At 44.7% G+C, this 24606-nt stretch overlaps 1 protein-coding gene across 3 annotated transcripts in view; it reads left to right on the top strand.

Annotated features, from left to right (window-relative positions):
• Positions 1-21956, top strand: part of OXCT1 (3-oxoacid CoA-transferase 1) — a 104827-nt gene extending 82871 nt beyond the window's left edge. For all 3 annotated transcript variants that reach the window (XM_081133232.1, XM_081133233.1, XM_081133234.1), the window contains exons 15-17: positions 11354-11434; positions 13793-13894; positions 20104-21956. In XM_081133232.1, coding sequence (XP_080989358.1) covers positions 11354-11434; positions 13793-13894; positions 20104-20145 — 225 coding nt within the window. In that variant the 3' untranslated portion in view covers positions 20146-21956. The remainder of the gene's footprint in view (positions 1-11353; positions 11435-13792; positions 13895-20103) is intronic.
• Positions 21957-24606: the final 2650 nt, after the last annotated feature.

The following is a 24606-nucleotide window of genomic DNA, read 5'->3' as shown; positions in this document are numbered from 1 at the left end:
CTTGTGGAGCTTACATTTGATGATGATGATGAAAATTGTTGACCTTGTGGAGCTTACATTTGATGATGATGGTGATGGTGATGGTGATGGTGATGGTGATGATGGTGGGTGGTGGTGATGGTGGTGATGGTGATAGTGATGATGGTGGTGGTGATGGTGATGATGATGGTGGTGGTGATGATGATGATGGTGATGATAATGATTATTGAGATGGTGGTGATGATGATGATGGTGGTGATGATGATTATTGAGATGGTGGTGATGATGATAGCTACCATTTATTGAGCTCACTGAGTGCCAGTAGCACACTAAGCATTTGCGTTTGTGTGTACAAGCACATGACCTTGATCATCAGTATTTTTCATGGTTCCCAAGCTTCAGACAAGTTAAGTAACTTGCTGAGGTCACATAACTAGTGGGCCCGAGATTACACCTGGGGGTCTCTGACTCTGAAGCCCGGTCTTCTAACTGCAGAGTGATCTGCATAACTTTCTTCCTTGTTCCCAGCTCAGTGTCTTTGGACCAGCTGGGCTTACCCACCTTCCTGAGTTGAATCCATGGGCTTTGCATGATTTGAAAAGTTGCTCTTTGGTGCTCCCTCTATCCTCTTTGTCAGTTGCTTCCCATGGGCAGCTGGGTTACAGAGGAATGTGCACTGTGAACCGGCTCTGTTGTAAAAACTGAAATAAGTGTGGAATCATCTTAAACTGTTTAGTAAACAGTGGGAAGTGAGCAGTGGAGCATAAATATGAAACATTGGAAACGAAACCAGCGCAGGTTACTTCTATGAGATGCCTTGCAAAGCATCCAAGTACTTCATTTCAGAGGCAGAAGGATGCCAGGCATGCAAATGAAATCCAATTTTCTGGAACAGTATGTCTATTTGGACAACAAACATTCTCTCTGACTTTCCTTTTGTTGTTACTTAAGTCGGACTCATCTCAGGTTATTTTTGTGCGTTTGTTTTCAAAACATTAGGCCTGTATTTAGCAGATTCTCTTCTCTCTTTTTGTTTCAAATGGTTTTTTTCTCCTCAGCTGGAATTTTTGATAGAGGAAAAGAAATGGTGCCTCAATTTTCTGATTAGAAATCCCTGAGTAAAGCTTTGCACAGAATCAAGGTAGTTTTTCTTACCACGTCTTCTTTTTCTCCTCTCAGGGGGCAAATGGCGTTGAGTTTTAGACCCGAACTGAAGTTAGTGATTTTTCCCTGGATATTTTCACCTGAATAAACTAACAAAAAATATGTTTGTGATTAAAATAGTAATAGTGATTTGTTCACACTTAAGACCTTGAAAATTAACCGGGAGAGGTTTCTCTTCTTGCCAGCTTCACTTTCTCTCCATGGTCCTGGGATGTGTGGCTGCTACCGTATATCATTCACCTGGACTCACTGTGACTGGCCCAGCTCACGGCAGCATGGAGACCTCCCTGCTGCTTTTCTGCATCTTTGACTCTGGTCACAGTTGGTAGAGACAGGAAAGGAGATGGAGAGGAGACAGGTGTTTTACTCCCGGTAGCCTCTCCAGGTGACGATCTGTTCTGTTGGACATGCCAGGTAACTTCTGCCTGATGATTAAGTGGACAGCCTCGGGGACAGGTCCCTTGAATTTTGTAAGACACAAGCATGAAAAATTTGCAGCAGAGGATTAAAACCTGCGAAAAGACATATCATCTTGTATTCTGAGGCTGCTAATTTCTTTTGGTGAGTGGGTGGAGCCCCAGGTGGTTTTCAGGTACAGCGTGGTCATGGGGAACAGGTGCAGGCTGCTTATAAATACGGCATCGCCTGACCTTTGAAAGCATGCCTTTGTTGTTTCTTTCTAATGAACAAAGGACACTTTCCTTGCCAGCCTCTGCAAGCAGACAGCAGCTGCTGGTGCTGGAGCCGGGCTGCCTGCCAGGGCTGCTCTAGAGGAACCTTCTCAACGCTTCCCTGCCTTAAAGCTGCCTCCAGAGACCATACAGCAGGCACTGGCGTCCACCTGGCACTGTGGCATGGTTTCCCTTTAAGCTTAGACATCAGAATTGCAAAGTAGGCCAAGTTTTGTGGCATCCACCACCTTCTTTCTTATGCAGCTTTTCATCTCTTGGCATGTCCTTCTTTTGCCCTCTAAAAATGGGAAGAAAACACAAAATGGTTACCAGTTTGAGTCCTTACCAGCTGCAGGGCCCTCTGCTTGGCATTGTAAATACTGAACCTCATTAGCCTCTCAGCGACCCTGCGAAGGAAGTAAGAGCTGGATGGAGGCAGGTGGGAAACTTGCCTGGGGAAGCGGTGGAGGCAAGAATCTCCCTCTGTGTGGTCTCTCCCGTGTTAGTCATACCGTACCTATGGCATCCTCACCAAAGTGCTCTCTGCACCAGCATCCCACCCATACCTGCCCTTTACTGAAGCTTTAGGCATCAGAATTACCTTTTTTTCTTTTTCCATGTTCCCTGCTCAAAGCTCTCCTTGCCTTGGTGAGATCGGTGTCAGCAAAGTACTTAGCACCATCGGAAAATCTAATTAGTATCCCTTACATTAGTGTCCCTTAGTATCTGCCTCCCCTTCCTTCCCTTCTGTACTGGAAGCCTCCCAGGTTTACCTGGGCACATGCGTACCAGCCCAGTGACACACTGTGTTTCCCAGACTCCCTTCCATGTAGATGCATCCATGTGACCAAGATTGGGTCAATGGCTTTTAACTATTTGCAATGTGTGTAATTTTTGAGCCATGTCCTGAAAGATAAAGCTGATTTCATTGGACTTTCTCTTTTTTTGTTAATCTTAATCCGAGGACACTTTTTCCAATGATTTCCAGAGAGTGGAAGGGAGGGGTAGGGGGAAAGAGAGAGAAACATCGATGTGAGAGAGACATGGATTGATTGCCTCCCACACACAGCACGACTGAGGCTGGGGATCGAACCTACAACCCAGGTATGTGCCCGTGACCAGGAACCAAACCCATGACCCTTTGGTCTGCAGACTGACGCTCCAACTGCTGAGCCGCACTGGCCAGGGCTCACTGGACTTTCTTTTCACCCCTCTGGTTGTCTGCAGCAGTAGCATTGGACCAAGGTTGTAAACCATATTCCTAGGCTCACAGAGCTGCCCCACCACCTGGACCCCTAGGTGCCCTGTCCCCTTCTTTATGGGATTCTGTCAGGATTCCTCAGACCTCCTGCCTCACCTCTCTGCTTCTCTCATCCTCTGCACCTCTCTTGGCTGCTATCTAAATTTTTGGCACCAGCTGTTATTTTTCACTGTGGACTACTTACGTTCACACTGAGATTCCGCACCGGAACTCTCTGATGAGCTCTGGAACTGTGTTTCTTTCTCAGTAGACAGCTCCACCTGGTTGCTCCACACCCACCTCAACAGCAGCACCCACACAGATGAAATCATTGCCATTCCCCTGAAACTCTGCTTCCTTCTGCTTGGCCTCACAAGAGCAGTGATGGTCCCCCAGCCCCCATCAGGAAAGGCCCCCTTGGTACTTTGTGTCCCTACCCTGCACCCAGCACTGTCAATATTGTGTCCACCACACCCCTGTAGTCCGGTCCCTCCTGCCTGTTTCTACTCTCCTTGTCAAGGTTCTTGTCACATCTGCACCGATCACTGTTGCAACATCCCACAGGTCCCCATGCTGTCAGACTGACTGACCCTCCTTGCAGGTAATCAAGGACACCACAGCCAGAGTGACTGGTCTGACACTAAGCTACGTTGAGCGCACCCTGCTCAGTGCGCTGTAGCCCACCGCCTCCTGCCCTCAGCTCCCAGCAGCCTGCCTCAGCCCTGATTCCAGCGCTTAGCTCTGCTCTGATCTCCGCACACATCACGTTGTGTCCTGTTCTCAGGTGTCCCACATTCCCTTCCCTTTTCCTTGTTGTCTGGCTCACTCCGACCTCTACACAATCGTATGTAAGTGAGCCGGTGTTTTATGAACTTATTGGCTTGGTGCCTTCCATCTCTAGATATTATGAATGACCAAAAGAATATTCTTTGGTGCTTTGTCTTGGAAATTGGTAGAATCACCTTATATGAGTATGTTATTTACTTTCTTATGCAGACATCAAATATTCATCGAGAACCAGGCACCTTGTGCCAGGCACCAAAATTGGGTTGGAGGAAATAAAAAATGGAAAGATGTGGTCTCTCCTTTAGGCAGCTCGGAATCTCATGGGGAGAGAGAGTCATCGAAACCAGTACTTAAAATAGAAAAGTGTATAAATTAGAGTATGCAGAGTTGAGCACGGAGTTCCTTTATAAGGGAGCTGTCCATGGGATGTAGCATTTGCCTGGAGATCTGAAGGATGGGCCAGGGTTTGGTCCTAGAGTGTTGCACGTCGAGGGAATGGGCGCTGGGGTGCATGAAGACAGCGCATGTTGGGGGATTTACAATTAGGTCCCTGTTATCAAAGAGCAAACAGATGAGTTGGGGGAACACACACACACACACACACATGCACTCACATGGCCTATTTTCCATACATTAGTCAGAGTGATTTGTTTAAAACTATAAATCACATCACTTCTTTCTCATCTTAGAAACCCTCCATGGCTTTCCAGCTCACCTAAATTCAAGTTCAGAGTCCTTACCATTGACTCTACGGTCCTCCGTGGCCTGTGGACTCCAGGCCCACCTTCTCTCTGACTCTGTCTGTACCATTCTCCCTCTCATCCTCTGAGCTCCAGCCATACGCTCTTGCTGTAGGTTTCTGGGACATTCCAAACACCCTCCTTCCTTAGGGCTTTTGCACTTGTTATCCTCTGTGCCTGGAACGCTCCTCCTCGGGTACCTGCGTGGCTCACTCTCTCAGTTCACTCAGGTCTCTGCTTTTCCTGACCGCTCTGTTATATAAAACAGACGCCCCCCCCATCTCCTTTCTTCACTGCAAAGTGAGCTCCACGAGGCCGGGGGCTCTGTCTCTCCTAGCAGCCGAGGAGAATCATGCCTGGTGCACATTAGGACTCAATAAATACTTGTCAAACTCACTGATTCCTCAAATCATAATGGTACTTTGAACACATAGGCACTTTGCACTTTTCCCAAGCAATTATATGTTTACTGCCTTTATGTTATCATTGCTCTTGTGAGGTAGGTCTTATTGTTTCCCTTCCAAAGACCAACACGCCGAATTTCATGGATGCTGAATATTCTGATAAAAGTCAAGTGGAAATTGAAGAGCAAAAACAAGCCTTCCTCTGGGCCTCCACTTTCTTTAGCTCAACTTTTCTGACTGGAAAGCACCGTCACCCCTAACGATGTGAAGGAAAGGGTTTTGCTCTCAGCACCGTGAACTGGAGGTGTATTCCTAAGGGTATAACTTTCAGAGCACAAAGCAAAGATATTCAGTCATAGTTGTCGTTTACTGGAAACAAGCAAGGCTTGGGTACCTGTTTCAAAGAACAAAAATGAGAGCTCTGTTTCTAAATCAGGTTTAGATTTTATTTTTATTATAGTAGGAGGTCTGGATTCTGACGGGATCAAGAGAATCGTAATTATATTGTCATGAAAAGTTGAGAACAAATCTTTGTGAATAACATTTTTATTAAGCTCGATCTGTGTTGGGTAGTGAAGGGGTTGTATGGAGCTCTTGAATGCCGTTTTGCTCGTCTTTACTTTTTGGGGACAGGAATTATAAAAAGTCAATGAGCTTTATTGATCCGATTTATTTTGGACCAAATGTGTTACGAAAAGCCAAGCTATAGGAAAGATTTTTTTTTTTTTTAAAAAAAACCCTCTTTTCTAGGAAACATTTTTGAGATAATTTGCAGCAACATTGAAAAGGATCCCCAGATAAATAAAGCACTCCTTTGTTAGGGTAATTGATGCTTAACATAGTTTCAGCTGGTTTAATTTTTTTCCATTCACGGACGCTTGTCAATATTTTATAATTTGTTAATAATTCATAGCTGAATCTGTTTGGAAAAAAATATTCACCTTTAAAAAATACAAATGCCTTTTTAATTCTCCCCGATGATGGAAATGCCAGCAAAACCATGTTAGAATGTGGGGGGGAAACACCCAGAACACAGCCCAACGACCAGTAAGCCCCTTTAAAGTGCCTAATGGAATTTAATTAAACTAATAACTTAAATGATAGGACTGCGTGGGCACAGTTCTTAACAGGAAAGCTGATGCTAAGAGAAGCTTTCTGGGTTATCACAGCGCTTCGTGAATGGAGAGAAAAGCGATTCCCGTTAATCCGGGCTCTGCCGCCTCGGGCTGGCGACCGTCGGTGCGGGTTAGGCAGCGGAAGGCCCTGATAGAGGTTTTTGTGGTGCACAGACGGAAAATGGCCTGTCCTGAGCGCGCCCAGCCCTGAAGACTGTTTTTGGGGCAGTGGCTCGCTGTGTGTGTCATCTCGTTTGGAGAGTCCTCCCCTTGGGAATGTGCCTGTGACCACAAGCTGTCACACCCCCATGATACCCATGTGTGACAGCAACCGTCCACCTCGAGCTCGCCGAGGCTTTCCCGCGAGGCCCTGTGTGGGTCATTGGGGCCCCCGTCGAAAGGGGTGAAGGCCGAACACCCCACGAGGTAAACTCCGTGTGAGCACCAGCCCGTCCGTGTCCTCTGTTCCGCGCGCCTCGATTTCCCCGGGAGGAAGCACTGAGACCGGGAGGCGGGAGGGGGACTCGAGGGGCGGTGACACTCAGGCTCCTCTCAGGGTGTCTGGCCAGCCCGTAGAGAGACCTGCCATAGGTTTGTTGCCCCATCTGTTCCCTTCACCCTGCAGTCTTGAGATGTCTCTGCTTCTCCCCTTGGCCAGGCCTTTGTCTGTCTCCCCGGAGTCTTTAGGCCCCTCCACCCGCACGCTTCCTCCAGCCCTGCCGTCCGGGCGAGCTCAGATGATGGAGGGACCCGTGCGTCCTGGAACAGAAAGCAGCCCCGTGGTCTCTACCCCTGGGCTGCCTGGTATTTTACAGCCCGACTCTGCTGGAGCTCCTCGAATCACAATGACAATATTCAGGCAGCATTGTTGATCCCTGTGGTTTGCCTAGCGCTCCACTAATTACTGTAGATGGGGACAGAAGTCATCTCAGCATTCGGGGAGCTTGGAGTCTAGTGGGGGGGGGAAGGGAGGTCAACAGTCACAGCGTGTGTGGCGAGGGAAGGACGCACTGGGCTGTGCCTAGACACTGGAGCGGGGACCCTGGAGAGGGGATGCTGGGGACAGTTTCTCCAGGGAAGATGACACCTGAGCCAAGTCCTAAAGAGCAGGCAGGTGTGGCCACTTGAATGTGGGCTGATGAGGTACATGGGGACATGTGTTTCAGGGAGCGTGAGCAGAGGCTTGAAGACCTGGTCTCTTAAGGGGCAGCCAACTTCCAGAATTTGGCTTCTCTTTAGTTTATCACTAAAGAAGGTGCCTCCAAGAAGAGACATGCTGCAGCCACATTTAAGAAGCACTTAACAGAAAAGATGGGCATAGCCTGGCCTGTGTGGCTCAATGGTTGGGCACCTACCCATGAACCAAGAGGTCCCCAGTTCGATTCCTGGTCAGCTCACATGCCTGGGTTGTGGGCTCGATCCCCAGTAGGGGCCGTGCAGGAGACAGCCGATTGGTGTTTCTCTCATTGATGTTTCTGTCTCCTTAACCCTCTCCCTTCCTCTCTCTCTAAAATCAGTAAAAACATATATATATTATTATATATACACACACACATATACACACATATATACGTATAAGAAAAGATGGGCATAAAATGGGGTGTGATGCGGGGAAGGGGAGTGCACTGTGGCCTCCGGTGAATGCAGTGTTGACATCAAGTGCAAACATCTTCACGCTGCGCAAGGGAGCTTGTTATTCGGGACTGAGTTTACTGTGATCGCATGAAGCTTACTGCAGTGACAACGCGGGGATTTATTATCATTTAACCAGAGTTGTCGACTACTGAAGAATGAGGCCCAGGACTTCATGCAGATATCTGAGGAATTAAATTGAGATCCCCATGAAGCAAGTAATAGAAAGTACGAAGGCCCCGAGTCATTTAAAATCGGGAGGGTGAATTCCTAGGTCTTGCGTGAGGCCTGCCAGCGCCGAAGCGGGAGAAAGAGAAGCTGGAGAGGCAGGTGGGGGAGACTCGGCCCTTGGCTAAGGCTGCGATGAAGCTGGCCCCTGGCGCCCCCTGAGATGGGCGCCCTCAGTGGCTGACGGTGTGCTTCCCATCCCCCTCGCCTCTTCTGATATCCGTGGGGAAAGCGGCAGAATGGTAGGGATGAGCGAGACCCCACTAACCCGAGATGCTCGCGTGTAGCTTGACCCCTCCTGGTCCACTGCGCCCCATCACCCCATCAGTTCATTCATTTCCTTCCTGACCAAGCCAGGGAGACAAGGCAGCCGAAGACAAGACTACAGCATAGGAATTTAAGGGGCCAAATGACTGAAACGGCAGAAGAAAGACTGGCTCTTTGGACTTCTCATCTATAGTGCTCTTTGCTACCACACTACAGTGCGTCTCTTTTTTAGGATTTTCTTTTAAATGCTTAAAATCTCAGCAATTATTCCTCCTTTGGCAATCAATCTATGTAGCTGCCCCGCCCATGGTGTGGGCCCAGCCTGGCGTGGTGGGGATAGAGCTCCAGAGTGGAAGTGGGTCACACTTTGGCTTCCTAGCTGACCTGTTGTTGAGTATTGAAACTGCGACGCCCCGCAGTCTTTCTGCGTTTCATTTTCTGTTTTCCTTTGGTCTGTGTATGCCTTGGAGCTGAATGTGATGGAGTCACCTAACTACCTGTTCTCACTGCAGGATCACACTTGGTGCAGTTTCCTAGGCGAGCCAGATGGTCTACGCTGACTACGCGTCGTGGTTTCATTAGTTTTGTGGGCCTCAGGATTGTGTTTACGCGATTTCCTGTGTAATTATATTCCAACTTTGTATAGCAACTTAAGACCTGGTAGATTATAGATATATTAAATGTAAGTTGTGCAAGCAGTAGTAGCAAACATTTAAAAAAAATATTTGCATTGATTTTTAGAGATGGCGGGGGGAAGAGAGAGAGAGAGAGAGAGAGAGAGAGAGAGAGAGAGAAACGTTGATGAGACAGAAAAACATCGATCGGCTGCCTCCTGCACACCCCCTACCTGGGATTGAGGCTGCAACCTGGGCATGTGCTCTGACCAGGAATCAAACAGACAGCTTTTCAGTGCATGGGACAATGCCCAACCAATTGAGCCACACTGGCGAGGGCAGTGCTAGCTGGCATTTATTGAGCACTTGCTAAGTGCTGGGCACTTGCATCTCTCATCAAGCCTTACAGTGACCCTGTGAGGTCAGGCCAGTGGGGCAGAGTTGGGCTATAAAAGGTCTCTCTTTGTGCAGCACGGTTAATTCTGCCAGTTGAAATTTGTGATTCCTCCTAAAACAAAGTTGGTCGTTCGTTAGCATCTAAGCTGCTGCTTTCACACCGGATGTGGATCTTGCTCAAATAGTGAGCACAGACTAAGAGCTCCCTGCAGAGAACCTTCCGCAGAGGCCCAAGGATTATTCACTTCTCTCGAGGTCAGACAGCAATTCACTGTGACGTGCCTTATTTCAGTTACATTAAATGTAAGGAGGCCTGACAACTGTAGAAGTTCAAATACTCATCAACTTCAGCTTTTTAATTCAGCTTCTGTGACACGTGCGTCCTTCCATTGAAATCTGGAAGGGGAAATAGGTAATTAAGAATGAAGTGAAGGTGAGATTTTATTTCTATAGCTATAAATTTTCTTTTACAGTAAGATCCAGAAGCATATAACTTGTTATTAAAGGTATAACGTCTAACCACTTTATATGGATTTTGCACTAGTTTTAACCAAATTAAAGTAATAAGGCTTGTCTTTTTTTGAAATCCACCCAAGATTCCCAGTAGACTTCCTTTTTCTATCTCATTTATTCATTCTAAAATACTGAATACGTTTTGTGCCCTGCACTGGGATTATACACTAAAACCTGTTAATTGCTGGTGTGTTGGCAACATCTCAGGTTATCACAAGGAGTAAAATCTTCTTAATTAAGCCCAGTTACCTGAAATTCCTTGCCTCCGAACAACACACACTTGGCCTGAGCAGTGTTGGGAGAGATGGAAACCAGGTAGCAGGTGCACGTTGTGGTAGGTAAATACCGAGATGGCTTAGGATGATGACATCATCTGTGGTGCTTTAGACCCAAAAAAGAAGCAATAGAAGCAATTTGCCATTTTTCATGGAAGATCTAGAATGTGTTAGGTTAGCCTCCAGCCTCGAGGGAAAGATTAATTTGGGCTCCTGGTGCTTGCTACTTAGAAAGGAGCTTAATATAATCAGAAGAAAGTGATCTGAAGATCAGCTCGTCAGAGCTAATGTCTCGGCTGCGCTCCGTAGATGGGCCTCAGAGGCTGCCTGGCGGTGGGGATTGGCGGCAGGGGGGCTAATGGGTGAAGACCTGCTTTCCACACTGCATCCCTCTTGTATTTTATGTTTGAAAAAAGGGTACTGTGGCTAAAAGAAGTTTTGAAAAAAATGTGGATTTGGCCAGTTCACACATTTTACCAGTGAACAAAATGAGGCTCAGACCAGTTCCAGGAAAAGCAAATAGCTGTATAAGAAAGTGAATATAATTGTGGTTTTCTGACTGCCTGGCCCAGCAAGGAACAGTTTTACGTGGTCATTTTGTCAGTATGATATACCTACGAGCTGTGACAGCTGTCCTGGGAAGGATGATGGAGGTTGTGGGGTTGTGGGCGGGTTAGGTCTTCATGTGCCCCAAGAAGAAGTGAGTAGATAATATCTAACATTGATTAATCAAGAAGAAGTTGCATGGCCAACATAATATTTTAAAGTACAGAGGGAAGAAAAAATGCCTAGAAGTAGAAAAGAAAATGCTGAAAAAATGGAAACTGATTCCTGTTGAGAACAGGTCTCAGGGCACTGAAGGGATGTAAGGATGGCTGTTCCCTGTGAATGTATTAATTTTTTTAATAAATATGTTTTTATAAGGGATATTATGCATCTGCGTTCCATGTATGCCTCCTCCCTGCCCTTGGTAAATGACAGCTCATGCTTGTTGAGGAGACCGTTCGCCGGAGGAGAAAAATAAGAATTCTAAAGGTGAACTTTCTCACTCCGTGACCTAAGGACTGAGGCCTGAGTCAAGTTCACGGCAGGGTGTCTCCCGAGAAGTCGTTTGGGCCTTTGGCTATTCATTTGGTGTTCTCCCTAAATTATTTTAGGGACGGAAGCTGCCTCCAGGAAGCAAGTGAAAGCAGGTGTGTGCGGAGATTTGGAACCAGCCTGCCCTCGGAGACAGTTTCTCTGACAGTCCCTGTTTGTCTTGTAGTCATATCAATTCTAGGTAAGCTCTGGTCCCTAACTTCTCTTTTTGACGTTTCTTTTTTAAAACAGGGAAATAAACATAAAATCATGGAGAAGTGTACGTTGCCCTTAACCGGGAAGCAGTGTGTCAACCGCATCATCACTGAAAAGGTAAAATGTCTTTCTCTCTTTCTGTTCCCTCTAATGTTTGCCACCGCCTTTTATTTATAAGCATTTTTAGCATTTTCTTGTTACCTTCTGAAAGTGTTTTACATTGATAGTCACAGGATTAGTTAATAGTATAATCTGTGGGCAGACTGAATAGGAAAATCCATCAATTTTATGTTTCAAAATGTAGAATTCTTAATGTGCAACTCTCTGGAAATGTCCGTAGGCATGTAGAATTCAGCTATTGTCCTTGGTAATTCTGACTGTGATATAGCCAAAGAAAAGTTTTATGGATCATTATGGTTGGACTTTTAAGATGGATGATATATACAAAGTTAAGAATATGTTTATTATTTCTACCTTTCTTCTTTGCTTTCGCAAATCACATGTACAGATTGTCGGGTTTTATTCTAGGAAACTCAGAAAAAATTAGGTTTTGGTCATTTGAGTGCATATTACAGACCCCACAGTGAGCCCAGGAGTCTCGTCTGTGGCCCTGCACGTCTCCGGCAGGTCTCAGGGTGCTGAGGGGATGTAAGGCCAGCTGTCCTCTTCCATGGAGTGCGCCTCGGAGCCCACCAGCCGTTCAGGGCCTCCTAGGTCCATTTCTTCTTAGGGCCTGGGCCAGTGGTGCAGCTGGAAGCTGCTGGATCGGAGAGCAGCCTCCTGCACAGTTGTCTGCCCCCCTCTTTCTGACCCAGAGTTGAACCTAGGGCATGGGAAAGGCGTCGTTCTCACAAGTGAGTGAGGAGGGTGTCATCTTGAGTCTGTGTCTTGATGAAACGGCCTTCTCTGAACCAGCCGGTTCCCAACCTTGGCTACAGAAAGGCGGAGGGTGGTCTCTGCCCCCAGGAGCACACCCGGGAGGGGTGGACACCGAGCATCCAGCAGCAGTGAGAGTAATAAACACGATTAGGGCCACGAGAGATGCAGGCAGACGGGGGGGCGTGGAGGAAGGCTGCCTAACAGCCTGCGGCAGGGGTCAGGGAAGGCTTCTAGGTGGTATCACATGGAAGCTTTTGGTGTGGTTTGCAAGGCCTTTTACAGTTTGTACCTTTCCCCCTCCAGTTTCAGTTTCTCGCTTTCTGCCTTAACATCCCCCCTTCGGCCGTGTAAATGGTGTGAGCTGTCGCATCCCCCACCATGTTCTTCTGGCACCTGGCACACCCTGTCTCTCCTTGCAATGCTCTCTCCACCCCATCCGTCTGGTTCTTTGCTGCTCATCTTCAAATCTCAACTATGTATTTCTTTCTCTGGCAAGTCTTCCCTGTCCCTCCCCAAGCCTTCTGGATGCTTCTCTGAATCCCAGTACTTCGTCTAACTCAGCACTGACCCCTGTATTGAAATGAGAAAGTAATTTAACAGAACTTAGTTGATAAATCATGCATACAGTTCATGCATTTCTTCGTTGGATGCTACGTGCTTGGCTGGTACCTATCGGCACATAACAAATTTCCCTAAAAACAATTCTGCTGCATAATTAATTATTCACGTATAACTGCTTCTGGTACCATAGGAAGGTCTTTGTCTATTAACCTTTTCTGAATTTCTCTCGGGAGAAAAAAGGTCTGCCGGCAATACCTTACACAAAGAGCTCATTTCTAAGCTCTGTTAATTCAACACCCGGCGTGGTGCTTGCCCGACATGGCCACTGCTTGTCGGATAACTGGCACCGCCCTCGCCTTGTGCTACCAGCCAGATGTGGTCACGCGATGTCCGGGTGAGGTTGGCCTTCCCTGGCCCTGAGCATCAGCATCTTCATTTGCTTTGCATTCTGCAGGGAGATTCTCATGCTATCTTGGACCTTTTTGTTTTTACAGGGCTCACAGGGAAAGTTTTAATATTTACCTGGGGGACGGGGAGCTTTCGGGGCCAGGACAGACCTTTGCTTGAATTACCCTCAGCCACGTCAAGCACCATCTTTTCTTTCCCGTAACTCTCCCCAGAAGCATCGATCGGCTTCCCCCCATCATCCCTGTGCTTCCACCTTTCAGCTTATCTTCATCTGTCCTTTCTTCAAATCATTATTGATCATCGAACTGAAATTTTGACCACAGCTGTTAGACCTAACCAAAGTAAAGTAATTTCAAAAAACTGGTTATAATAGTAGCAAATGCCATCGATGGTTCACACTCCTTTGTTTTCTGGCGTGGACGGTGCTCCACTGCTAATTGCCAATTACGCAGTTGGCATTCTTGCCAAAATGTAAGTTATGGTTGACATTTTGTCCTGGCTGATTTTCAGAGTCCCTCGTCCTGGGTCTTGTCTCTCCTTTAAGAACTTGAGAGCTTGTTTCTGTTTTGTGCTATAAAATAATGACTGTGATAGCCATTGTCATTGTCATGTCCTTGGCTCCCACAGGCTGTGTTTGATGTGGACAGCAAGAAAGGGCTGACTCTGATCGAACTCTGGGAAGGCCTGACCGTGGATGACATCAAAAACAGCACCGGCTGTGATTTCTCAGTAAGTGTTTCTGTAACAGATCCAGCCACTTACCCTGTATCACCAGCTGATAAATGGGTGTTTGCAGCACATGAACCATTAATTTGTGATCCTTTTTGGAGTTGACCTTTGCAGAGAACAGGAGTGGGGGAAGGGAGACTCCAGAGGAGAGCAGGTGGGTACAGGAACAGGCTCTGACTCATGGTCCAGGGTTTGGCTCAGGAGTCAGCAGCAGGGAGGGGAGGACCCACCAGGAGCTGCTGGAAACAGAAGGTCGGGCAAGCTCGAGCTCTGAGCTGCTCTCTGTAAAGTCCCCCGCAGTCCTCCGTTCTTGGGGTACATGTCAGCCATAGTTAAACTTGATTAACTGAAAAATGCGAGGTGCACACAGAGAATGATACTTTCTTATTTTTAAACCCTTTCTCATTTTCAAATCTGTGGCTTATGAATTTCTCTTTGATTAGCTTCTATGCCCAATTATGCCATCTGTTGAAGTTATTAGAATGTTGGGCTTCTGACACCAGATTGTAGTCACAAAATAGGTGTAGCCTGCATTTGATGAAAAGCTTAGGGCATAAAACTGACTTACAAAGTAGATGAGTGCATCAGGGAGTATCCGTTTAGGAAATCTCCAAGTCCCTTTTTGAAACAAAGAGAATAATTGTGTAATAGAAATAATTCCCTTTTAATATAAGTGCTTATTTATAAATCACAGGGTCCCGTACCTAATGGGGGTTGAGAGGATGGCTCAGGCCTTTTGAAGTTAATAAAAGTAAAACTGAAATGGCTCTGAACAAAAATGAAGGAAAGAATTTGCTTCTCACATCCCTTTTTGAGATCAGATCTACTAGTTAAAATGAAATATATTTATAATGAGGGGAAACGTCACAGCTGCGCATCCTGGAGAAAGTAATTTAACAAAACTTAGTTGATAAATCATGCATACAGTTCATGCATTTCTTCGTTGAATGCTACATGCTTGGCTGGTACCTATCGGCACATAACAAATTTCCCTAAAAACAATTCTGCCACATAATTAATTATTCACATATAACTGCTTCTGGTACTGTAGGAAGGTCTTTGTCTATTAACCTTTTCTGAATTTCTCTCAGGAGAAAAAAGGTCTGCTGGCAATACCTTACACAAAAAGCACGTTTAATTACTTTTCAGTAGCCTCGGGATGAAAATGGGATTTGTCTATACTTTAACTCTCTAGAATTCCTCATCCACTGATAAAAGCAAACAATTCTTACTTAATCAGCTTTTCTTCATTTTTTCCCTTCTGTGGATGAGTCTTCAGTAGGTAGCGTATTTGAGATCCACACAATGTTCAATTCTCTGCTCAGGAGTCAGCAGCAGGGAGGGGAGGAGTCTCTGCTCCTAAAGAGAATATACAAAGGAAGAGCCTCATTGTGATCTGCTTTATTTTTAGTCATGTCCGTAAACAGGAATGAAAAGGGTGGATTTTTACTTTTTTGCTTTGTGTTGTGTTTTTTTTTTAAGTGCCAGTTTCCATATCTTCAGACATTGAGGAATATCTCGGGGCTTCCTCTGTTATTACAGTGTCCCCCCTCCTTCTCTTTCGACATTGACATGTGATGTGGTTTCCTCCAGGTTAGGCCTCTGAGTTGAAATGCTGATTTGTATGTCAGCGTTGTCCTGAAAGTGAAAAGGTGTAATGTCGCCGAACCACCTGGACAAAAGCACTAGCTTCTGAAGGTCTGGTGATGAATGGCCTGGCGTTAGACCTGGCAGATGAGATCACATGTAGCGAGTACCTGCCTGTAAGATGAGGGACCGGAGCGCTCTGATTAATAGAGCATTCTGCTCAACAGCTGGGCTATCAACAAGATACATTTAATAATAACAGTACTCAGAGCATAACGTTCCTTTGTCTCAACATTCAGAAGGCATTCTGTGTTGTAATCCACGAGCTACTCCATGTGCTCATGACAGCACATGTAGCATTTTCCTCGATACATGATTGTATGCAGGTTACTCAAGGTTCCTGCTTGAGAAGGAGCCCACTCAGCCTTCACTGTAGAACTGAAAGCAAATATCCTAGAAGGGAGTAGCCAGGTTGTTGTGTAATAAAGAAGAAAAGTAAAAACGCAGGTCAAAGTAATTGTGAAAGTGTGTTGGTGAAAGTCCCTTACGCCTAAGAATATGGGCAAGTGAATGGCCGGGTATACAGAATGTGGCTATAAGCTGATTGAGAAAATCCTGAGAATTTCAAAGAAAAAGATAAAATATGACAGCATCAGATAACAGGCATGACAAAATTGTAGTTTCTGGGTATCAAAAAATCATTATAATGAAATGATTAATAAAAAAGGAATTACTAAGGCTTTGTGTAGACCACAGTGCAGTTAGCAGCACCAGAAAATGTGGAAGGAAATCATGTTCTTTCCGTGTTACCTGAAACAGCTTCTTAAAAAATTTGTTAAAGAGCAAAAAAAAAAAAAAAAAAAAAAATGTATGCTGAGTTATATTCATGATACTGTGTCAGCTGAAAGGAGGAATAAGCTTTTCAATTGGTAGGAAAGCCTCTTAAGGGTCATGTATATCTGAAACTCCAAAGGAGGCTGTGGAAATTTTGTCATAGAAATGCAAATAATTGGCTCTATTTCTGGAACCTTCATCACACTCCAAAAATAATATTCTGGTCAAGAGTAGTTCATAGCGAGAGAAGCCAATTTATAATGGACAGAGACCTTGTTCCATATGATCCCGCTCCTTCCAGATGCAGTTGTTGCAAAGAAAGGGACTCTCTCCTCTGTTTCTTGGGGGTTGAGTTCTGTATCCATTGAGAGAGAGAAAGGAGCCAGGCAGGCGGAGGTAAGAATATCACTGTTACGGTAAAGGCTGGGGTGGGGCATGTGGCTTAGGCGACAGCCACACAGGCTTTTCAGATAGGAGCTAGAGGTGGGAGAGACTTCGGCTCCCAGTGATAGTAGGCAGCCTTGGAGAACCGTAGGCTTTCTGCACAGAGATGAACCTTTACTTCTGGGCTCTCCACATGGCTGAGAGCAAAACCATACATGCTCCCTACAGGCCATGAAATGTGGATAAATTAGGACAGATTGGTACAGTTCCAACTCCCAAGGTCTTGGTCTTACTCTCTAGGCAGCAGTGCACCTAAACCGCCAGTGGCAAAACATTAAAAACGCTACTGCTTATTTCTTTGTTTGCAATGGAACCTGGAAGAAGCCAGCTACAGACATTCTCTGCCCAGTTGAGTAAATTTTTACTCTCAATATCTATTAGGAACCGGCATTATACCAGAATTAAACAGTGTACTCTTGGGATTTCAGTGGGCTGGGAAGATAAATCACTGGCTTATCCTCTACACTTAAATCATACAGCCGTATACAGCCTGCTGCTGAGCCCGTAGATCTCCTTGGCAGGATAATCTGCTTCAGCTTGCGTGACTTTTCAGTGTTGATGAGACTGTGTGAGAACAGAATGAGAAATGGTGGCTTAGTATATGTTTTTCATTGAGAAATAGGCCAACTCAGTGTATATAAAGCTTCATCTTTTTATTTATTGATATGTCTTTATTGATTTCAGAGAGAGGAAGGGAGAGGGAGAGAGAGAGAGAAACATCAATGATGAGAGAGTCATTGATTGGTCATTGATTGGCTGCCTCCTGCATGTCCTCTAATGGGCATCGAGCCAGCAACCCGGGCCTGTGCCTTGACCGGGAATCGAACCCTGATCGCCTGGATCCTAGGTCGACGCTCAACCGCTGAGCTGCGCCTGGCAGGGCTAAAGCTTCATCTTCTGATAAAAGTCAGTGTCCACATGGAGGGTGTAAATGAAATTAAGAATTCAAAATAGTGCCAACAGGACAAGAAAAAGGATCAGATGTTTAGTTTAACAAATTAAGGTGTTGTTTCCTTTTAAAGGAAATTCTGTAAAGACCCTATTAGAAATTATGTTTTCAAGAAAAAGCAGTTTTATTTCATTAAATTATTTCCACAGATGCTCTGTTGTTTAAAAAAAGAAAATGGATTGTTTGTGAGACACTCATTGTAGATACTCAGAGTCCATATGTCTTCTATTCTTCTCAGGAGAGGTGAAGTTCTGTGCAAATGTGAGCTGTGGCTTTTGTCTGTTGGGTGTCTACTATTTAGTCTATTGTTATGCGTCTATTCTTGGAACTGGCAAGTCTGAATGAGCTCCCAGTTATTCTTAGCTCTATACCAAGGCACACCGGTGCTTTTTATGTCCTTCTTTTAGTAAAAAATAGAAAAGGGGATAACTCTTGACATGTGAAGAGTTAGTACAGAAAAAATTTATAAATGCACTAAAAATATTTAACCTCATCAAGCCCAAATAATTGTCTACTCTTATTTTTAATACTGACTTAACCAGTTAGAAACCCTTCTTCCAGTTCTTTGCAGCTTGTCTAATCTACTCGTTCATTCATTTGTGCATTCATTAATTTAACAAAATATCGACTATTTATTCTGGAAGGCAAAATGCTGTCGTTGGCCCCAATTCAACGCCAACAGGAATCCCCAATTTGGGGTGCAGTGAAGAAGGAAACTTTATTCAGTGCAAAATGGCTTAACTGTGATATAGCAGGGCCATGAGGCAGCCCTAGGCCCAGTGGCTCTGGGGCCAGTTCCCTCTCCATCTAGACATCCTGCTCTGCTCCTTTCTGGCCAGGCTGCTGGGGCTGCACTGGCCTGGCCTACCCCGCTCTGGGGAGACAGCCTGGGTGTTTCAGCTCAGCCGGGGGGACACAGCCTCTGGTGGAAAAGGGAAAGGGGGCTCCTGGAGCCAGAGGGGAGCTGGCTTATGTGGCCAGAAGTCCCCACCCTGGTCTTGGTTGGTCTGTCCTCATGTAAGTGAGGACTCCAGATCCTTGCAGTTGGTCCAAAAGGCACTGTCCTGATTGGTGAGAACAGAGCCACTCCGGTTGGTTGGAGCTTGCAGCTGATTGGCTGGGGAAAGCCTCGATCCGATTGGCTGAGGGAGGACTCCAGGGGATCCCCTTCAGGGGCTGCCCGGGTGGCAGAAGCAGTGCTCGGCTGTGCAGGCAGAGGCCGGCCGTGCATGCGGCTGCTCCCTGCACTGGTTGAGCGGCCCCGTGTGAAAATAGCTGCCAGGCTCTCTTTTGCTCTGTTTTGTTCTGTTCTGTTTATTTATTTGAGCCCACTTAGCCACCAGGAGCCCGCCTCAGTAGGCATCTTCTTCTCAAGGTCACACTAGTTGGGCCCACTTTGAGTGCCACATCCTTGAGGGGCCCAAAAAATCACCTAAATTTTAATATTTCCTACTGTTCATTCCATGGGGACGGTTACTTACTAGGCCTTGGTGGGTATTTGCCAGATTGAATGAAGACGTCTGTACCTGGCGTTACACCTGGAAAGATCTGTGAAGATGAAGCCGGACCACTTACCTTTAGGTTTCTTCTTCCACCGTTAAATGTAGACCTGTGCAGATGTTCCTCTGCTTCAAGACTCCTAGGAGTGCACTTGCTGTTCCATACATTGAGCATAAATATAGTCAACATTTCATATTTTTAATGCTGTTACCTCTTTTTTGTAATAATTTGGAATCTTTTTACTGCCTTTATATCATTCCCATTCTGATTATGAAATTTCTGATAAAACTTTGTCATTGACCGTTCATCCGTCATTAACACAGGGTGGGGCAAAAATAGGTTTACAGCTATGAGTATTTGAGACACAGAGATTATTCTTATATTATTATTTATTAATTATTGTATTATTTTCCATATAAACAACTGCAAACCTATTTTGCCCCACCTTGTATGTATCCAGTTAATCCAAAGACTATGTTAAGTGTCTCTTAACAAATTTGTGGATTGACTGGATCTGTTCCAAGGATTTCAGTACATTTGCTTTAATGTCAGTGTTGAGTGGGGTCTCAGAGATGTTAATCTCAGAATGCAGGGATCAATGCAGTAGAGAGCTTGGTTATCTGGACTCTGTCTCCCTCTGTTCCTCCTTCACCCCCTTGTTTCTATTGTAATGATCCTTAATTTAGGAGCTATTGTGGTTAAAACTACTAAATGCAAACAGTGTAAGCAGGAAGGGAGTTCTCCATCTCTGTTCAGAATAGAAAAAATGAGTAAATTCCAGGTGATGTTCATGGAAAGGTTGCTTGTTGCCTGTATCCTTAGGAAATTGAAAGGAAAGATGTTTATGCCATGAGGTTATTTTATAATTTGGTTATTTTTCTCTCTCTTTCACCAGGTGTCACCAAAACTCATGCCAATGCAGCAGATCGCAATTTGAAATATGGAATGAACATTTGTCCAGGGCTGTGTGTTTTCATTTTAACCACGTAGGATTTCATTGAAAGGTCATCAGTAATCATAATTGTATATCGAACAAGCAGTTTTTTACGAGATTTTTAAGCATTTTCCGCTTTATGCAGCCTGTTTTCTCAAGTGTGCTATGACATTTTAATGAAAAACAAAAGGAAAAAATATGATTATCGTATTTGTTTTGTAAGTGCTTAGAAGGATGTCTTTACAATTGGTGCTCATGTTGGATCTTTCTCCATCTGCTGTGGTACGTACACTGAGTTGGGTGCAGTTTGTATCAAGATGGAAAGAGTTTCATTGATATACAGAATTGTGGGAAGAAAGAGTGAGGGGAAAAAGTGAACCCCCCCCCTCCCAGAGTATACCCGGGCAGCACTGTACTACTTCCTGAAAGATAACATATGTGAATCTTGATTAGGAGGGATGCTGTCTTAATGATTGGCTTTCCTTTGGCCTCCTCTGACTTTTCTTTCGGAGCCTCTGATTGTGTGGTTCCATCTTGCTTTCCTAGAGCACCTCTTCCTCCCATGCTTCCTGTGACTAAATAGATGCCCAAGAAGGGAAGCAGGTGCATCTCTGTGTGGGAGGAATAGCTTGTTCTTGGGAAAGACTCATGGTGTAGGGCCTGTGGGTGCTGACATCCTACCAAAGGTAGTCTTTTCAAACCAACCAACCAACCAACCAACCAACCAACCAACCAACCGTCTGTGCTTTACCGAAACCTCACTCACCTGGTTAGTTTCCTCATTTGGAAACAGTGCAGTATCTGTATAGATCCAGAAGGTCCTTAAGAGTCTTTTTCTATGTGATTGAGGACCAGTGGGCTACTTGAACAATACCTGCTCTTAAGCCAAGAAGGGCTGTGGGGTAATTTATTATGAATCCATAGTCACCATGAACGCACAGGTTTTTGTTGTTGTTTTCTTTAAATTCCTTTCAGGTGCTCTTATTTCTGGTCAGGAAAGTTTCTAAATATTGAATACCTTTTTCTACAGAACGTTTTCTTCTGACCAGGCTACTTCCTTGAACAAAGTGCTTTTAATTCAACTCTATGCAAATAGGGGAGGTATGGATGAGCAAATCCAGGATTTGAAAAGTGGTGGGTGAGTGAATTTGTATTGTTAGAAAATAGACGTAGTGTATTTGGTTTCATAAGGAACTTCTTCTAGAGGTATTCTCAGTTCCAAACAGCTGCCCCAGGGCTAACTATGCATCCTGGGTATAAAACGGGCGAGAAGTCCAGGCTCCCTGAAGACAGGCTGCTGTCTGGCAGAGGCGGGCATAGCAGAGTGCACTGTGTTGTTCCTGGCACCAGGGGTGGGGATTTATGCGTGCTTTTTGGTGATGGTTGTCATTGAAACTTACATTTTCTTCATATACAGCTACTGTTGTGTCATGCATGGTATTAGAGGGAAGAGAGGGGCTTGTGTGTTTTTTTGAGAAGTGCACTCCTTGTATAAAATAGTCTTTTCTGCGGGCTTCATGGTTGAAAGCGTACTCTCCCAGTACTGGTAGAATGGACTCTAGAATTTGTGAGGTCTAGAGAGTAATATATATCTGTTAGAATTAGGATTTGGAAAAAATGTATGTTACTGATGATTGCTATATTTGTAAACTCGCTTATCATTCCAGTCTGTTACGTTAAGATAATATGTTTCTAAGAATGTCCCAGCTTTGAATGGCAAAACCTAAGCAGGTCACTTTATATTCTTGATTAAAGAGTGCCATGGACATTAAGAAATGCAATAAGAAGTACAATAAATATTTCAAATTGACATAAATTGGTGTGATTGTCCTTTTTCTCATTTGGGGATAGTGTGACTACACATGGGAACACTACAACAGAAATCGGTAGAATGGCCAACAATAAAAGTTAATGCACTTTTCTGCTTCTAATCTAGTTGTCAGTTTTCTTCAAAAAAAAAAAAAAAAAAGATGTTGTCCCTCACAAAAGAACAAATGAAATGTTTACCTAAATGAATTCTGCACTTTGCTTCATATCAGACCCAATCATTTGCCTATAAAATTGATTATCCGAAGCTTCATGTGTTAATAATACATGTTTTTTGCTTTTACCTATCATTTCTCTAGGATACACATACATCAGTTAGTTTCCCAGGAGTGTGTTGAATTTGCTTGCATTTTGCATGGGCTCTAGTGCTAGTCTGTCCGGCATCTGTGTTACCCCTCTGGTAAGAGGCTCTCCCCTTGGCCAAGGATTAGGTATGTGCCCAGGACGTGCCATTTGGAGTAGCTCTCCTCCATGCACAGTGGTTATACCCAGGGGTATATGACCCAGGATGTACCAGTCATGCTGTTTCTCCCATGTTTAAAAAACTGAAAATGAGAGCGAAGCCAATTCTCTTGTTCCTTTCTGGTCACTAAGCCATGAGAATGGGAATCTGATCAACATCCCTTCCCCCCCCCCCCCCCCCATCCCAACACATACTCTACGGGCTGAGCTCCAGCTGGAGAGAAAGAAGCTGAAACACAAAGACATTGAGCTGTAGGGAGGGAGCATCCTGGTGGTACTTGGGCTCCTGGTTCTAGATGTGCCTGAGACCAGCTTCCCTCCAGCTATACCTGTACATGAGCCCGCACATTTCCCTGATGTGCAACCAGAGCGTGAACTCAAACAACTCTTGTAATTCCCAAGTGCTAGGAAGGATCTGGTCCCTATAGAAGTCAGGCAGAAGATGAACGAAACTGCTTATACCTGGGCCCAGAGAACACATTTATAGGTGGGTAGGAAGGTTGCGGGCAGAGGTTTTCTTTCTCTTACAATTTCAGTGCTGTGAGCATGACTTTGAAAATTATTCCAATGGAAGTAGAAGCAGAGATGTATTCAGTGGATGGGTCCCTCTGCACTAACCTTCTCCCTTTCCTCACAGGTGTGGTCTTGAGTTTCCTAAGCTTATTTTCCGGGTCTCTATCTTTAAAATGGGGAGAGTACAGTGTCTTCCACCATGATTCTCTAAGAGGTAATTAACACATCTGCTTGCAAAATGCTGATAGATCTTTTAAAAATGCTGTATCATAATGTTACGTTGGGCCAGAATTGTCCATTTCTCCTCCTTTCATTTTTCAATGTCTGTACTGCCCACCTAAGACCGTAAGCATCTATATCAGTAAATGTGATGTATTCTGAATGCACATCTGTGTGAATATACCTGACGGCTCCCGCTTCCTTATGTTACTTGTGTCTGAGTAAAATCATCTAAAGACACCACGCTTTGCGGACCACACAGCAAGTCCTACCTACACTGATCCGGGTAAGTAATTGATAAGACAGTTCCTTTCCTCAGAGCCCCAAACAAAAGCTGCTTGGTTGTGGAGGTTAAGTATGTTTGCTTGTCATGGTCATTACTGCCTTTTATGGGTTCCACACTGTGCCATCTTTGCGTACGAGCACCTTTCTGAAATTTGCCTGTTCTCGCTTTTGTTGCCTGTAGTCTTGGTGTCACATCCAAGAAGTTATTGTCAAGACCAATGTTCAGAAGTTTTTCTCCTTGTTTTCTTCTAGGAGTTTTATAGATTCAGGTTGTATGTTTAAATCGTAGATCTATTTTGAGTTATTTTTATGTGTGGTGTAAGGTAAGGGTCTAATTTCATTCTTTTGCACGCGGATATCCAGTTTTCCCAGCATCATTTGTTGAAGAGACTTTTCTTTCTATATTGTGTGTTCTTGGAAGCCTTGTTGAAGATCAGTTGACCATATATATGTGGGTTTATTTCTGAGCTCTCTGTTCTATTTCATTGGTCTATATGTCTAAAGACATCATCAATTTTATTTTATTTTTTTAAATTTTTTATTTTTGTTCAAAATACAGATGTCCCTTTTTCTCCCTATTGACCCATTCCACCCCTCCCCACCCCTGTCCCTAGTCCCTCACCACACCATTGTCTGTGTCCTTGGGTTGCGCATATGTGCATATAAATTCTTTGGTTAATCTCTCCCCCTCCACCCACCCGCCCCCCTCGATCCCTCTGAGATTCGTCAGTCTGATCCATGCTTCCATATCATTGAATCATTTCTGTCCATCAGTTTATTAATTTTTTAGATTCCACATAAAAGTGAGATCATATGATGAAGACATCATCACTTTTAAAATGCACTATGATTTTATTCGCTTTTTTATCATATACAATTTATTGTATACATATTAAGACATTTCAGACTTTCCCTTGGTCTCAGACGAGTTTGGGTAGTATGCCCTTTTTGTATTTAAAACAAAAAGGGTCAATAATAGATGCTTTATTCAGCTGATAGACATCAAAAGCAGTTATGGCCTAAGGAAATCTACCTGTCTTAAAGTTGGTGCATTTACAATTCCTGGAAATCTCATTGACTAGAGGATTCAAGTTGTCCAAGGGAGAGGTTAGGGGTGGGAACCAGGTCAGGAGGGGGTTGGGAACCAGGTCAGGAGGG

The sequence above is a fragment of the Miniopterus schreibersii genome (genome assembly GCF_964146895.1).
Source record: "Miniopterus schreibersii genome assembly, chromosome: 3".
Taxonomy (NCBI): domain Eukaryota; kingdom Metazoa; phylum Chordata; class Mammalia; order Chiroptera; family Miniopteridae; genus Miniopterus; species Miniopterus schreibersii.
Note: the sequence above shows the minus strand (reverse complement) of the source record. Positions and strands in the feature narration are given on the sequence as shown.